At 42.4% G+C, this 17692-nt stretch overlaps 1 protein-coding gene across 1 annotated transcript in view; it reads right to left on the bottom strand.

Annotated features, from left to right (window-relative positions):
* The window catches only part of adss2 (adenylosuccinate synthase 2), a 38724-nt gene extending 21271 nt beyond the window's left edge, over positions 1 to 17453 (bottom strand). Inside the window, exons 1-5 of the mRNA XM_083775365.1 lie at positions 17210 to 17453; positions 4482 to 4584; positions 1565 to 1633; positions 1400 to 1450; positions 1163 to 1229 (exon numbers count right to left, since the gene is read on the bottom strand). Of these exons, the coding sequence (XP_083631491.1) occupies positions 1163 to 1229; positions 1400 to 1450; positions 1565 to 1633; positions 4482 to 4584; positions 17210 to 17398 (479 nt within the window). The 5' untranslated portion in view covers positions 17399 to 17453. The remainder of the gene's footprint in view (positions 1 to 1162; positions 1230 to 1399; positions 1451 to 1564; positions 1634 to 4481; positions 4585 to 17209) is intronic.
* Between the last annotated feature and the right edge of the window lie 239 nt (positions 17454 to 17692).

Below are 17692 nucleotides of genomic sequence, written 5' to 3'. Positions count from 1 at the left end.
AACAACATATTTTGAGATGCAGGTCGGCGGCCAAATACATATAATTTACATATAATACACCAAATTTTGGTGTCCAAAATGCTCAATGTTACAGCCCAGCTGCACGGAGTTTCCTCGTCATAACACCACGGGTCCGCCTGCAGTCCCACCTCTAACCAGTAGGGCGCTTCAACATTGGAGAGCCTCCCTGGGGGCTTGTGGAAACCCTGTATGACTTAAAACGTATTAAAAACGTAGATTAAACAATGAAAACATAACTCGTGAATGGGAGGGGAAGCTGTTCTACAGTCAATTAACTCGTGTTCAGGAATCAAAGTGTTAAAGCACAAATGCTGCCATAAGCCAACCCAGAAGTGCATTCAAGAACACGGTTTGCCGCAATCGATTGCAAATAAACACTATTTTCTTTGTTGTTCAGCTGATATGTCATTCATAACCTACTCTGGACTCTGCAGTGGGGATTTGCATTTTCCACCACATTGCCTTACCACTTGCTACCGTTTGCAAATGTTTCATCTCCAAAACATAAACGGAGACATTTTCCAAAATGCTCGCGAGCATACAAGTAAGCAAATGTTGCGCAATAGCTTGTTGAACACACCTCACATCATATTTCACAATTTGCTGCTGTGTGGGCGTGTTGTGTACAAGTATGCATGCCTGGGCAGCTCCTGTCTGACACCCATCCCTATGAAGATGTAGAGTTAACCAGTGACATTTCGATAGGACGGCAGCTCGCAGATAGGAAAACAGATAGCAAACAGGCTTGTTTCTAGGACATGGCTAAAAATAAAAACACAGACTAAACCTTATAACAGAGATGCTTATTGACACCACAGGCTTTCAGAGTGTGGGGAAGTTTACCCCAGTGTGGCCACTAAGGGGCGTCATTGGAAAGGAGAGTAAATCGAAAAGGGGAGTGTAATCTTTGTTCATAAGATTATTATAACACTTTCAACCTTTCGTCTCTATTGCATCCCTATAGCATGTAGCATGTCACATTTGTCATTGAGGGGAGCCGCAGCTAAAGGCTATATGGCTATTTGGGGGTCCTTGTCATGGAAAGGCTTGGGTAACCCCTGCACACTGCACAGCCTCTAGAGGCCAAATGCCATGTCTTGTGTCAGATGTGGTCAATCGTTAGCGATGGCAGGTTTCTTACTTCTTGCCTGCTTGCTCTTGTCTCTGCTGCTCCTGAACGCCATCAACCGCTTGGTGGAAGTCAAACACTGGAGGAGGCAGAGAGAGGACACTCACACTCACACACCGCAGAGAAGACAGCGCACAGCCGCACACTCACACACACACACACACACACACACACACATACAAGTGCCTACACTCTCAACAAACCGACACACACACAAAAAAGTCTTGAACAAGACCTTGTGGAACTTACCGATATGGGCTCTATCAGAGATGATTAACCTTTTCGCCCAGCCTTCAAGACCTACACCCACACACACACACACACACACACACATACGTCAAACTCTGTGACAGAAAACTGTAATGTTTTGTTTGATGTCATCTGGTTTTGTCGCAAAACATGTATGCCACCCACCTTTCCCTTTCTTTTCATTCTTCGCTGCCTCTTCAAACAGGCCTGGGAGATGGATCACTACCCCGTTACCTGAAATCACAAAGTTTTGAGTCTCTGATTATTCAGAAGTATAGTGAAGACGGTTCTATGTTGTGTACAGTAGCTATCTACATTAGTTACCAGTATCGTTTAGAATAGATTTTAAAGCACTTATTTGTCTATAAAGCACTTCATAACCTGATACCTTCGTATATTGAGGATTCCCATTAGAACACTCAGGTCTTCAATCCACTCTTCTATTAAAATTACCCAAAGCTAAACATAAGAACACCGGTGAGGCCGCTTTCTGGGTCTATGGCCCCAAGTTGTGGAACACACTACCACTGCACCTTAAAAGGGCGACCTCTCTCGATGTTTTTAAGAGCGAGTTGAAAACTTATTTTTTCAACTTCAACATTTGTTTAGATTTATCTTGTGTTCATATTCAATGTTCTGATTTTCCTTACAATTTTTTCTTTTTGTATTGCGATTTTCATTTGCTAATTTGTATATATTTTGTCTTGTATTGACCTCATAGACTGTAAAGAAAATATGGACAAAGCGTTCTCCGGGTCTGATATGGACGTAAGATGAAGCCTGAAAGGTGCTATATAAATAAAGTTTATTATTATTATTATCTACAATACAAGTATTAGATCAATTAGTGTGAACTGTTTTAACGACACTGTCTATTTGTCTGTTTATATGTATCTACGTCTCTCTGCCAACAAATTGGTCCTCCAGAAGTTGCTTGACTATAAACTTACATTTTATTTCCTCCACTAAGCAGTAATCAAGGACAACCGAATGAAGGAGAGACTAAAAGACAGATGATCAGGCTAAAGGAGGTGGGGCAAGTGAGTCATTCTCTGATGAATGGTATTTTGTGTCAGTTTCCTTCAAAGGGCAAATCAGGTTCAGGGTCAGGTTCATTTATTTGTTTGTCCCCGAGGGGCGATTTGGTTTACAGCAAGGCATAACACAGGCAGGTAACATGAAACACAAAAACACAGTAAAAAGGCTCATAGTACACATGGAACAATAAAACAGGGTGGCAGTTCGAGGTATCAGTGTAACATTCATAACATTTTCAGGACAGTTGTATAAATAATTCATACAAGCGAGTCAGGTGACAAGTTACCTCCTCCGGCATTTAGAGCCTGGATAGCTACAGGCACGAAGGATAACTTATCTACCTATTGCTTTTGGCCCCTGGAATTTTTAGGCGAAGGCCAAGAGGGAAGCAGCTTGAACTCAGAGCTGAGGGGATGGGAGTTGTCTGTACAAATGAACTTGGCTTTTCTTAACCCATTTTGACCTGAGATCAGATTCTATTTTTATTTTATTTTATTTCGAGGTCAGGCCTAAATGGGTTAAAGGTTAAAAAGGAGGAAAACTTTATTCAACCGACATGTTTCGACCTATACGGTCTTCATCAGGTTTTAGTATAACAGCATGACGGCAACAGGTGTGAAAGAGTTAACTGTAAAGAGCTTGCTGATTAGCAGCTGGACCCACGGTAATTATAGCCATCAATTAGCTGAGCTGTCATTTTCAGCTCAAAAAAACTCCCCATTGGAACACATTGAAGCTCCCCATTGTTACTGATAGACAATAACACTTGGCTACACTGGTTTTTGATTGGTGACAATCCTCCGGCAAGGGCGCAGCGAGCTGTGTTATGTAATCTATAATATACGCAAGGCCATGATATATTGTATTAGGCCCGTATCGCACATGTTTCGGGCACTTTGCATTTAGCCAACAACACCCACAGCATAATATAATCATGATATACTGTGTATTATTAATTACTAAATCATCAAATATGATCAATATCGCATATCGTTTCCTTTGCTTGATGTTCTATGTAAAGCGCATTGAATTTAGCCTGGTGAAACCACTCCCCCTGCTGGACAACATTTGCATTCTGCCAGCAGGGAGAGTCTGGGAACTCTCAGGCAGAGACGATGTACTCCGGTCCAATTCTGTCCGGAGCGATATGCGTCCGTATGAGGCCGCTAGAGGCGGCGGGATCAACACGAGACTTATGACATATTGAAGCGTTGCCACAGCGCAAATGTAAACACAACCTCACAAGACTACACCTCGAATATTATTATGGAGATATCAAATGTTTGTCCCGCTGCTTCCGGGTTCGTCGTTTCGGCTTGAGAGATCCCAGATGCAGGCAGGAGGAGGGAACTGGTGAACTCAATACTGCCGCAATCTGGCGGAGTCGGGTTACATTGAATTGCCTCCTTGTTAAAATGTGCTATCCAAATAAAACTGCCTTGCCCTTAAGGTTTCACTACAAGTAGGAGCAGCGTATGCCCTTATGGTAATATAAATATAGGCATAGGTTTTGCATGTTCTCTAAATGGCATGTGTTACAAATTACAATCAATCGCATATGTGCCAAGATAACGGAGAACCACCTGATAAAATGCTGACTCACTATTCAGCTATACTGTATTATGCAAGTATTGGCAACTAAGCTATGCGTCTATAGTCTAATGTGCATGGTAAACTGCAGATGTGAGGATGGCTCGGGGCCAGCGAAAGAAAACAACTTTGACAGAAAGAAACCATTAGCTAATTAAGTTACTGCAGATGAGTGGACCTGTGTACGCTGCAGGCTGACTCCGTCGAGAGTGATGCTTACTCTTATTGTATGTTAGTAATGCCTAAAATGGAGCCTGCACTTTAGCAACGCTGACATTTTGTCCCAAATCGATTCATCAGGAAGAATGCACGGCAGCAGGTTGACTTCATGAGTACAACCTGAAACCTGCACATACATACATGTGGCATGTTTGTATGTATGAATGCATAATTGGGTGTTGCCTGAGAGTCAATGCATGCACACATATAATACTTCTGTGGGTGTGGTACACACCGATGAATCCAGTGACCTTGGGGTTGATGATTCCACTGGGTAGGAGGTGGAAGTCATACTCCACTGAATCAACCACCACTGTATGCCCCGCATTGTTACCGCCCTGCACACAGAGAGAGAGAGAAATAGAGGGACAGGGAGAGAAACAAAAAGTTAATGAGTTAATGGGATTTCTTTTTTTTAATATATGTTTATTGGTAATAGGTTTCAACAGTTTAGTACAGTTTGAACATCCCATCCCTCCCCCCACAGTTATCGTCGTCATTAAAACATTATAAAAAATAACATTAATAATTGAGTACAGACATACAAAAACAACAACCATGCATATTTGACATAGGATATAAACAGTAGGATACAAAAATAATAATTTAATCACAGATAACAAAAACAATATTAAAAGAAAAAAAAAAAACAATACAATTATGAGTTGGGTTATTCGAGTTCAAAAGATAGTCACAAGTTATGTTGGAAAAGATTGTGTTGAATCGGAACGTTGTCATACATCACCCTCTATACACAGTTCTGACAGTTTGTTTAGATTTAACTTGAAAGGCAGGCTTACTGTATAGTGTAGCAGTGCACTCCACCGTGGCCTGCAATGTCCTCATTTCTCAGCACAGGACAACCACGGTATCGTGCTCACGCTGTGAATCCTAGGCCTAATATTTGCATCCCACAAAACCATAGAGATTACACCTATATTATGTTTTCTTTTTGTTCTATACTTATAGAACAAAAAAAGGCAATAGAAACATGTAGTGAGTAGTTTGTATGTCACTACCTGTGATTAGTCCAGGTTTACTTCTATTAGCCATCATTGAGAGCATTGTTTTTGCACTAAATCCATACCGGTCTGGTGTGGACGGTAGCATGGTCAGTCACACTATGCAAACAACTGCAGTTTTCTGAAAAAGCTATGTTTCTATGTCAGTCGTTCTTAGATTTTTCAAAAATGGCAGACCTACAAGCTCGTAGTGCCGCACTATGAGCTTGTAGATCTTGTAGATCTATTTTTCAATAGCTAAAGCAAACACCAAAAGGGGTTCCCGCCCCAAAATGGGATAATAGTCAGCAAGTCATCATCAGTTGAATCTCCATGATCACAAAGGCATAATCATTAGGGCAGGTACAGTAATCTCTGACACCTCTCAGTCTCACCCTGCCCACCGTAACCAACTGACACACCCACTTGTAGGCATTTACAGGTCTCTGTCCACCAAATAAACCCACTGCATTAAGGACTAAGAACAGTGAACACCACTACGGATGTACAATCTTGGACATTCCTGTCTTTGAACTTTGACTCGTGACAGTCTGTGTGTTGTTTAAAGTGATATTGATAATTGCCTACTGTATACATATGGTTGATGTTGCGTTAACCAGTCATCCTTCCCCCTCCACAAAGCCAGAGTAGGCAATATTTCTTTTACTGCCTACTGCCCCCCCCCTCCCACACACACACAAGCACACACATTTGCCATTGCCACTGCTATTTTACCCTATTGACTCACCTGCCAGTGGGGGGCCCCCACTGGGAGATGTAGTTACCTCCTGTTCGACAATCCCCCCCCCCAAGCCTGTAGGAGTCTCTAGTACAGCGACAAAACTCACCAGAGGCTTAGCCTGGGCACCATTTAATTTCTGTATAATGATCCGGTCGGGAGCGGATGATATCGTTACGTCATGTTGTAGTATTGTTTTGTAGTCGACAGGCAAGAACAACAGAACAACAAACTTCCTTTTCCCTCAATAAAGTTGACGCCTGTTGTTCCTGCCTGTCGACTACAAAACAATACTACAACATGACGTAACGATATCATCCGCTCCAGATAGGATCATACGGACTTTTGAAACAGAGACCAGGCTTTCCTCCGAGGTGGTGGAAAGCCTGGTGAGGCGAGGTTACCAGAGGCTAAAAATCCCTAGAAGTCTGTCAAGACAACTGGGCCAATAGGCAGGCACACACAATTAGTTTCTGCCTCTCTCGTCTGTACAGGCCGTACAATCTGGAAGTGTAGCATTGATTGGAAAAACATCATGAACAGCTCATGTTGCACAAGTGGCTCCGGAATCCGATCAAAACAAGACTTGCAACAGTGGCACTGGGCGGTTGGGAAATAACAGTGTAACAGCGGAAACATTGAGTTGTATACGTAGGACAGGAATGCATCAACAAGCCCGATGTCCACTGTTCGCTCTGTACTAAAAGTCAAGGATCATGACAAATTGACAATAACACTCTTTATTGTTCCCTTGGAACTTTGGCCTCTGCATTGAACCCATCCTAAGGACAGTAGCAGTTAGAACCCTTTTCTTTTTATTTTTTTTTACAAATTGCAGCATTTAACTTCAATTTCATTTTATAATGTGGTTATATTCATGTAGAAAACAGAAGAAGAAATGATTATTATAACTAAAGCTAGCAAAATAAACTAGAATAAAAAAACAGTAGGCTACAGTAGTACAGTAGTGCATCCCGTGGATGCAGAGGTCGTTGTTTTATCAACATAGCCACCGCGGTAGCCATTTCTTGACATACTGTATCGTTCCTTCATCACAGTGACTTGTGTTAGCAGCAGGCTTAGGGCTGATAGTGATATTAGTTATATCATACTTCTGCTTTGGGCCATGCACTGAGGCACTCTGACCCCTTTTCCACCGGTTGGTTCCCAATGGGAACCGGTTCAGTTCTTTTTGGTTTTTAGTCCATGAGCCAGAGCTCCAAAATTGGTGGGCAAACTATACCCTATATTAAATTGTTTATAGGATCAATACAAGTAAATTAATACATGATAACCCTTCCACAGTAGTAGCTTTTTAATATTTTCGATTATTTTGCATATTTTCCTACATAATGCCTCATTTGCATATTTAAAAATGTAAATGTAAAATGTTTTTTTAATACAATAGATCATTGTCTTCATGTAAGTACTCAATTGGGGAAGTTTCACGGTGATAACAATCTAATATAGGTATGGTTTTGCCCACTCAATTCATAGTTAACGTTTCAATTTTGGAGCTCTGGCTCATGGACTAAAAACCAAAAAGAACTGAACCGGTTCCCATTGGGAACCAACCGGTGGAAAAGGGGCCTCTGTGTACTTTGTGTGAAACTTTACTGTAGATTAGCAATGTAAACGTTCACAAGATACAAATCTTTTTGACATTTGTTTTTGCCACCTTGCCCCGTATATATAAGTCAATACAAGCTATCATTTGTCTCTGTGTTGTGCAGCCCTACCACCACAGGGCTATTGCCTCGGTCACTCACTTTCACCACAATCACTTTGAGGTTCCATTCGGTTCGGATGGCCTGTTTTTTTACTGGAATATTTTTTGAGTGGAGCAACCACTCCAAGGAACAGCAATGCGTGTTAACCTATGTGTGTGGCTATGAGTAGGGGCAAAAGTGGCGCTGTTGTGCCAGAAACAGAGAGAGAGAGATAGTGTTGCACTAATTACAGATGAGAGAGAGAGAGAGAGAGAGAGAGAGAGAGAGGCAGGGGGAGATGCAACACTCAGTTCACACAGGTGGGATTTTTTTAATTAACATTATGCCAACAACGCAGAATTACCTCATTTAAATCACACGTTAAGTGTTAAAGTACACCACAGATATTCTGATTGCTCCTTCAGAACAGAGCTGGTCTGGTGGGTTGTGTGTGCTTGTATTTCTGTCCATGTGCAATGTGAAATCATCCCGGATTTATAGCCCAGGTCAAGTCGACTTTCTCTGGCAGTTCTCACATGTTCTGAAATGTTCTGTCACAGTGGCTGCATCAGGTTTCCCACTTCTATTATATTTCAGTTATAGTCGATGTCATTAATGTACAATTTGTGGGTTTTTTACATTGTATTTCAGACTTTTATATTTTATACATGAATGTTGAGTACTGGTGTTGTTGTTGTTGGTTTGTCCTGTATCTGTCATGTATCTGTTGTCTGTCCTGACTTATGTACAAAAAGCTTCAATAAAAATACTTGAATAATAAGGTTTCCCACTTCTGACAACAGGCGAGCGAGCTGTAGTGGATGCATTCATTCAACTTGCTGCCCACCTGCTCTGCATCACCCCTATAGGTGTCCAGTCAGCCAGCCTGCCTGAGCCTGCCCCAATCTTGTGACCACCATGTGCTTCTTTCTTCCACTGTAACCCGTGGCTTGTAAATCAAGCCGTGGTGGGTGTCTGTGTCTGTCACTGTGTGTCCTGGCCGGGGGGGTTATTCCTGGCCACGGTGGTGCTCTGAGGCGACACACACGTTGGAGGAGCGAGGGCAGATGCCTCTCCGTTTTAGAAACTTTTACTATGTGTCGATCAAAGAAGCAACACCACCCCCATGCCTGACCATATACCCTGTCCCCAATGTGGGAGTGGGACAGCTACACTTGTGTGGAGCCCTGGATCACCTGCTGCTACAGTGGCTTCATGAACTGTGGGCCTACATTGTGTTAAGAGGATTATGCTAAAAAAGATCTGAACATTTTCCAAATCACCCAGTAAGCTCATCTAGTGGAGACTCTGGTTTGCAACTATTTAAACCAAAGCAAAACAAGATTCCTTTGCTCTACTACTCTTTGTATGCCATATGTTCTTGTGTAAGGTGTTTGTTTATGTGTTTGTTTAGTATGTTCAATTTAGTATAGATAAATACACAAAATGTGTCACAACTTTTATCTGACTGTTTAGGTAGGGAATAGGGATGCAACAGTCAATCAAAGTAATCAAGGTAATCAATTATTATTTAAATAAAACAAAAATATATAAATATAAATAATATTGAATATAATTGAATCAAGACAAAGAGAGAATCAACCAGGTGCTCGATGGAGGTGCGATTTTTTTTTTTTTTTTAATCTTTTTCAGAAAACTGTCAGGATGTAGAAGACATTTTTAGAATCTGATCTCAGGTCAAAATGGGTTAATCCAGAAGGGCAAGTACTACGGAAAGTGCTATGGGCTAAGATGGAGTCTGACTCTGATCATGGATCAACTACTCCAAAGAGAGAAATCCTGGCTGAGTTATTCCATTCCTCAGGATACACAACGCAAAGCTACACCATTTACGCTCGCGTGGCACGGAATGGCAGAGTTACAGAGACAGAAGGCTAGGTATAAGTCAAGAGGGTATGTGCACTGTGTCTCTGAATGTCCATAATCTTCAGAGATGCCTTCATAAAGCTGATACGCCGATGATTAAAATCATGTCGAGTAAAATACCAGCATAGCATGGTCAGAAAGCAAACTCTCTGAGACCTCAATGGCATCAATTCAATTATGTCCTAAATTTAGACGTCAAGTCTGGGGCAATATTATAAGAGCCATATTGATTTGTCAACAAATCATACGGGGAAGGAAGTGGTGACATATTTATAGCAGGAGTATAGCTTAAGCGGGGGGATAACAGAGAGTGAAGAAAGCCTTTTTAGCCACAAAGGTCAACCAGTGCAGGGCAGCTGGTTGTGACCCTCTCTAGGGATGGTTAACGGGGCATGACCTAAGTTACACTGAAACAACAATGTCACTCACTATTTGGGAGACTGTATGAAACTGTTACTGCAATGCATACAATGGAGGGCTGGAACGGACTCGGAGCAATGGACACTATAGAGAGGGTGTGCGCGTGTATACCTGGAAGTTATGCGGGAACGCCCACTGAGTGGCAAAAAACTACTTCCTGGCCTTGACAGCCCATTCGTCCAAACAGAAACGTCCTGTCTGATTGCATTAAACAATGTTAAACTCATCAACAGCTGTACGAAAAGCTTGAATTAACCTCTTTCTATCTGCAAAGTTTTAGTTTCATGAAAATCCACCATAGAAACGTTATGAGCTACTTTCTGTCAAGAAATGCCCTGCATTTGTCAGAGTTTGGAAGTGCTTGTTTTCACTCTTTGTTGCCTCCGGCATTATGTGACATTTAGAAACAGGTGGTACGCAGGACGGTTGAGTGATTTCCAACAACAAGCGCTTCCAAACTCCAACACCCCATGCTGCTCAATGTTTTGCCACTCAGTCTAGATGAGGGGGGGGCAGGGGGCGTGTCCTGATGGGGAAAATCATGCATGTGCATACTCTCTATTGTGTTCGCGATCGCACGTGGGAAGCCGGTTGGGGAGGGTGAACTCTTGTCACTGCACTCACTGTCTGGCAACTCCTACAGGTTGGTCTGTGCGCCTTGTTCATCAGGGAGCAGAACTAGGTCAGATAGCGTGTTCCTCCAAATGCACTACGACTACACCCTCCCGGTGAAACTCCTCACTGTCAGGTGAAGTGGCTGGCGACTGTGTATCGGAGGGGACTTGAATGTCTACTCCCAATTCCCCAAAGACAAAAGGGGTTTATAGTGACAGACAGGGACTGTACACATGGGATGGTAGTGGTGGGAGGGGGGTGGCATAACAACTAAAGTGGGAGTGGAAAAGTTAAAAAGAAAGAAAGAAAGAAAGCTGTTTCGACTACACTCTTAACACACATGTGTGGTCACTGTGGTGTAGCAGGTACACCACTGACTAAGAGTGTATCTTTCCAAACATGTATTGGGCACATTGGGTACATTTTATGCATTATTGAATTCATGCGTACAGTATAATAGCACACACTCCCTCCATTTATCTCATTAAAGAAGCACGGAACCAAATGCAGTTTAGCCAACGCCCACTGACTAACCAACTCCCAAAGAGCAAGACGAGTGCTATCTCAATAATGCTACTGCCAGCTAACCTTCACTGCCCCCCCCCCTCACTTCGACCTAAAACCTCCACGTGCACTCACGAGTTCTTCGAGAGGTGTTTTCTGTAAGGAACACCCAGTTGGAAGTGCTGGCGAGGCTTGTTTTATAAAAAGATGAACACAATCTCATCCAACGTGCAAGCTATTGCTCCCTCACCCCGTCAAGCCCACCGACTTCCTGCAACACATTATACCCCCCCCCCCCACACACACATACCATGACAGAGAAGGGGTGTGTGAGCTGTGCAGCAATGCTGCCAGTAAGTGGTTTATTTTTACATGCCTCCATCCTTGGCGAGAGCCCAGCAGCAGTGACAGCTCCTTGGCTGTAGAGAATCTTTGCTATGTCAACCTGTTGTCAATGCCATGCATAGTGTCAAAGCAAGAGGGAAGACTGCTGAGACTTGTTAAGCTGCAAGAGGTTAAAATCGAACCAGTAGAGTAAGTAAACTAGCACAGTCTCTTGGGAGTGGGTTTCTCATTCCCCGTTGCCGGGCCTGAACCCATAGAGTTGGAGACCTGCTATTCATTTCAGTGGAAGTTGCTCAGTGGAGTCCACTTCCACATTTTTTTTCGAATGCGGAAGTGCAAACGGGCGCTCAATGTTAAACTCCAGCGGCACTGGGTTTCCTCGTCATAACTCCACAGGTCCGCCCGCAGTCCCACCTCTGACCTGTAGGGCCGAGTGCTTCAACGTTGGAGAGCCTCACTGAGTCACTGCGGGGGCTTGCCTGAACCCGAGCAAACCTCAAACGATTTCTAAGGTATCTCAATTTCCCAGATAAGGTTTTACTCATTCATTAGGCAAACTTATATTATATTTATGAGGCCTTTGCCGTTATTAGGGCTTGACTATTAATCTCTCAAGATGTTCAATTTGCAATGACGAATGGATTGGGGATCGACTAGCACAGGCGTTTGGCATCGACTGACTGCAATGCCTCCTCCACACTGACACCTACAGTACTCCTGTATATCATACAGTATATCCCATCCAGTTGGCATGGCTCAGGTGTTTTGATCAAGGCTAGTATAAGAGTTATAAGCATATAGGAGACTCTAAAGTAATGTAATAATAATAATAACTAGAAAAGTCGCAATTTTGAAAAATTGCAAAGTGTGGTTGCCGCAGTCGCTTGAAAATGTCTATAACCCTTGAATAGTTTGGTCTTCTGCCCCTGCAAGGGAATTCATGTCTTCATAAACTATTGTAAAACATGGATTGTTTACGTAACCAACAACAGCCAATTAGCTACTACAAACATTATGCAAAGCTTGGCCAATCACAGCGGAAGTTAGGTAGGTTCCCCCGGTAAAAGGAAAATAAGAAAGTGTGACAATAACTATAGTCTGTTTGCCCTTTGGGCAACCACACTAATAAAACATACAATTTATACACCTTTTCAAGGTACTCAAAGTCGCTTTACAGAACAGAAAAAGAAAAACAATTTTATTAGAAAATAAACTAGTTAAAAAGTTAAAAACTAGAAACCAAAGGTGGGCAAAGAAAAGGTGTGTTTGGGGGGGTGTTATGTAGGGAAAGCCAGTCTGAAAAGATGGGTTTTGAGTGTGCTTTTGAACGAATCGAAGGTGGGTGCAGCTCTGATGTGAGTTGGGAGTGAGTTCCACAGTGAAGGGCCGGCCCCTGCAAAGGCTCTGTAATGTAAGAAGAGACCTTCCAATCCAGGTTTCAAACACAGGAATGTAAACAGATATAAAACATCAACATAACTTCTTCCATGGGCGCTACTTCCAGTAGTTCCGGTTAGACACTCTCAGTAGCAGGTCTCCCAGCGTGGAATTATTTACCATCACCTGTGTGAAGTGAGGGGTGCTCTTATCGTAAACTAGACCTAATGACTATTTGCTCAGACACTATGACGTAATATTCTCCATTTATTGTCAATGGGAATTTAATGTTTCTGTAGGACAAAAATCACACCCGTGTGAAGTGAGGGGTGTTAATATATTAAAGTAACTCATGTTGATTAGGTGATGTAATGCTGCAGAGATTAAAATAGGGTGCATTTTGCATCCCAAAACGCAGTTTATAGTTAAGGGACGCAATAAAACAATGACCTCTGCATCCACGGTATAATAATATATGTAATATAATATATATTACATACATGTATACATAATTATATGTACATAATAATTCAACATTTCAAACATTCCTTCCCAGAGAAACTGAGATTTGACAGTTTGTAGCAGTTGAAAGTACTTGCGCGCTCTGCTTGCGCACTAGTAGGCCATTTATTATTTACTACTAGTGTGCAACAAGCAAGTATGCACTCGACAGAGTGCAGTTCTAGTTTAAAATATATCCATCGACTAGTAAATACGCAAGCTATTTCTTTTTTACGAGGAATGAGGATCATGTCGATGTAGCGGCAGGGAATTCAGCCATTATTAGAAGAGATCTTGCTCTGGAAAATCCGTAAGGACACAGCCAGGGGAAGCATGGCTGTGGGGCTGAGCAGAGCAAAAGGAAGTGCCAAGGTATTTCATCAACCCGGTCCCTGGCATGGGCTCAAAGAGGGGGGGCCCGATATCTTAGAAGATGTTTAAGCTGGGCTGGAAAACATATACGGTACATACACAAATACACTGTGCATGTTATTTTCAGGCCTCATGACTCTCAATACTATCACACATGAGTCACTGTCACTGTGTACAGCTTGATGCCAATGAGAGATTATATATACACAGCTCCATCTCAATTCATTAGCATATTGTGTAAGAGTACATTTTCTTCCGGAATATAATTCAAAAAGTGAAACTTTCATATATTCTCAATTCATTGTGCATAAAGTATTTAAAACCTTTTTTTTGTTTTAATTTTGATGATTATGGCATACTAATAGCTCATGAAAATAAAATAAAAACAGTGAAAACTTGGTTTCAACACAGCCATCTCTCAACTCCATCAGAGTATATTGTGCTTCAGTATGTTGACAAGCTTCATGGAGATGCTAATTTTCCTTTCCAGCTCGATTTGGCACCTTCCCACAGTGCCAAAACTACTAGTAACTTACTACTGACCATGGTATAACTGACCAGCCAAATGGCCTGACCTGAACCCCACAGAGAATCTAGGTTGTATTGTCAAGAGGAAGGTGTGAGACATATAAGACTCAACAATACAAATGCATACACAGCTGTTATCAAAGCAAACCTGGGCTTCCATAACACCTTTTACTTTTAAAGCTGTAAATGGTCAGGCTCCCCAGTATGTCTCTGACATGCTGGCTCCCTATAGAGCGTCGCAGTCCCTCCCCCTTTCAGAACAACGAACGGCCCAGGAAATGAAAACGCAATGCATTTCCCCATAGGCAGTTCTTATTTAATTTATTTTAAAACACAACACACAGAATATTTCGGGCCAAACAAAGAATTAGAAAGTGGACAAAAAAGGCAGGTTACAAGACTTTCTTTGTTGTTTTTCTTCTTTGTAATTATTTGTTTGGTCCAAAATATTGTGTGTGTTGTCATGATTTGTCACGACAAGAGTTGGCTTCGTACGACGCTTAAAAGGTCTTTAAATAAATTAAATAAGAACTGCCTATGGGGAAATGCATTGCGTTTTCATTTCCTGGGCCGTTCGTTGTTCTGAAAGGGGGAGGGACTGCGACGCTCTATAAGCCTACTTCACTCAGGTCCTCAGACAAAGCCCTCCTTGAGACCTCCACAGCCCATCTTAACACAAAAGGTGGCAGGGTATTTGCAATCCGGGCTTCCAAATTATGGAACGCCCCGGCCCTACCTATTAATTTAAGACTTGCAAAATCTGTGTCATGTTTTAAGTCCCTTCTAAAAACCCACCTTTACGTTAAGGCTTTTTCTTAATTACCTTTGGCATACCTTATTCTATTTTGTGTGTATGCTTTCATGTTGTCCTTGCTGTCATTCAATGATACAGTATCTTGTTGTAGCTGTGACTACGTTGTTGTTGGATTTTTTTTATTTTCATGAGCTGTACGCTAAGATTAAAACAAAAAAACTAGTTCACAATTAATTGAGAATATATGAAAGTTTCACTTTTTGAATTATATTAGGGGAAGAAATGAACTTTTACACAATATTCTAATTCATTGAGATGGAGCTGTATATAACAGAGTTACCCCAGCAGCACTGACCAGATAACATTTTAATAACCATGTAAGCTATTGCAATTCTTAACTTGTGACTCGTGTGTCACATTATAACAATCCTGACCACACAAACTGCTTTGTGTGTTGCTTTTCACTGTTCTCTGAAACAAACCCAAACGTAACATCTCTTTTGGTCACAGATTAAGTATTTTTATTTTCTAGTTTGTTGGTGTGAGAAGACGTACACATAGCTTGTCTTTCGAGGTGCTGTGCAGTGCTGGTAGTGAATGAAAGACATTGTTGCCTTAGTTGTGTGTAACGACCGTTGACAAGGCACACATCGGATTCAGAATGAGTTTTGGGTTACAGTGTGCTGCCAATCATGTAAATTAACATTAGGTAATGTCAACTTATCACATGTTTTACATTACGTCAGCCCCTCCCAACCAGGCTCTGTCTGCAATGATATGATAAGCATGATTATTTATAATGCTTCGTACGATGATGTGCCACAAATAGTAGATATACAAGCTCATGTAGGGCTCCCACAGTTCACTGGAAGCCTGGGCAAAACCAGTGCACGCAAACCAGCAAAATGTGTTTAACTGGTGAGGCTGTCAAGTTCAACACACAAGGATAAACTCAAGATAAACAACTTGCTTCTGCAACATTTCTCGGATTTTGGCTTCATTGCTTCCTCTGAGCATGTTACACCAAAATTGGTAATGTATAACAAATTATGTGCGGGGTCCAAATTCATGCTTTACTGTGTGTGAGCACAAAGGTGGGAACTTCTGGGAAGGTGGAGTTTGACTCAGTTTAGTTCAGGTCAAATCATATTACATCATGATTGTATTTTTGCTTTCCTTTTGTCAGGTTACAAAAAGGCTGAAAATGTCTATTATTACCATTTGACTAGCCTTGGATCATAGATGTGACCTATGGACTATCATAGATGTATTTGAAGTTTCAACAAGTTTGACTATTGCTTTCTGACTGGGTTTCGCTTTTACTTGGGTTTCGTAAGTTTGCCTCATTCGTCATTAGTCATTACCACCAGTGCCAACATTGGACTTTTTAACAGAGTAGATGTAAAATGTCCTGTGTTCTAGTGAATTCGGGGAGTATGATACTTTTATCAGGCTTTACTAACATTGGAAAATGATGGGTATAGTGTAAGACCCATCTTTAATAAACCATTAATTATTTAAGTGACATCTCTGTATGATTGCATGCACTGCCCAGACGCGGCCAAGCCAGGGTCTGGGGGTCCTCCGAAACCTTTTTAACATAGATGTAAGGACTGTGTTCTGGTGAATTTGGGGACTTTGATACCAAATCCACTAGAAATCCAGGCGAAATGACAATGACTGTGTCCTGCACTGCAGGATATGTGGTCGAAATGCCATCCTCGCTAACGCTCACTCGCGTCCCGACAGCGAGCAGGTCAGTTGCAAAGCTCTGTACAGACTGTCACAGTTTTAGACAGGTCGCCAATTTCGGTGTAACTCAACTGCCATCAACAAAACATGTCTTATCTGATTCACCTCCTGGACCACTTCAGTTGCATGGCTGACGTTTTACCTTGAGAACCACACACAGCACGGCAGCAGATATGTTTAAGGACGTGTAAAAGACACAACACAATATATCACGACCATAATTACAGCAGTCTGTGGAGCAAAATGAAGCTAGCAAAGGATTCAAGGTGACATTAGCAAAAGATACATGGCAACATAAAAATGCGGGATAGGAGCGAATTCACCTCCAGCTCCAGCCTTGGCTGGGAGTCGAGCTCAGAATCAGTCCAGTAAAACGGCGGCAGAGGACAGCAGATACCTGCCGGATGTAAAACACGAACAGTGAACCCGGGACAGCGCGTACTGTACTAAGAACCTTACCTGACATCTGCACACCATGTCCGCGTCCTGTGCCAGGAGATCCACGACTTTCCCTTTCCCCTCGTCGCCCCACTGAGCCCCCAGCACCACGGTCACTTTGTTGCCGACGCTCGGCCTGCTTGGTCCGTCGTTCTCCGTGGTGCTGCCGTTCTGGGCCCCCGCGGCTCCCTCACACCCACTTTCCGACATGTCTTTACTCTTTACGGTGTCCGTGACTGACTGACTGCTGCTGCCGCTCGCTGTTCTCACCCCTCTCTCTCTCTCTCTCTCTCTCTCTCTCTCTCTCTCTCTAGAGCTGTCGGTCTGAGGCTGTGCTCACTGTACACGACTGACACGCCCACTACCGGGATGCGTTCAGTGTGCTGCTACACTGTAAAATTCGACAAGGCCCTGCCTGACTGCAGTCAGTGTGCACGAACAGTCGAACTGTATAATATTGCATAATGCAATAATGTAATGTAACCAAGAGTTACATTATTGTTA

The sequence above is a fragment of the Protomyctophum parallelum genome, assembly GCF_964188405.1.
Source record: "Protomyctophum parallelum genome assembly, chromosome: 10".
In the NCBI taxonomy this organism is placed as follows: Eukaryota; Metazoa; Chordata; class Actinopteri; order Myctophiformes; family Myctophidae; genus Protomyctophum; species Protomyctophum parallelum.
Note: the sequence above shows the minus strand (reverse complement) of the source record. Positions and strands in the feature narration are given on the sequence as shown.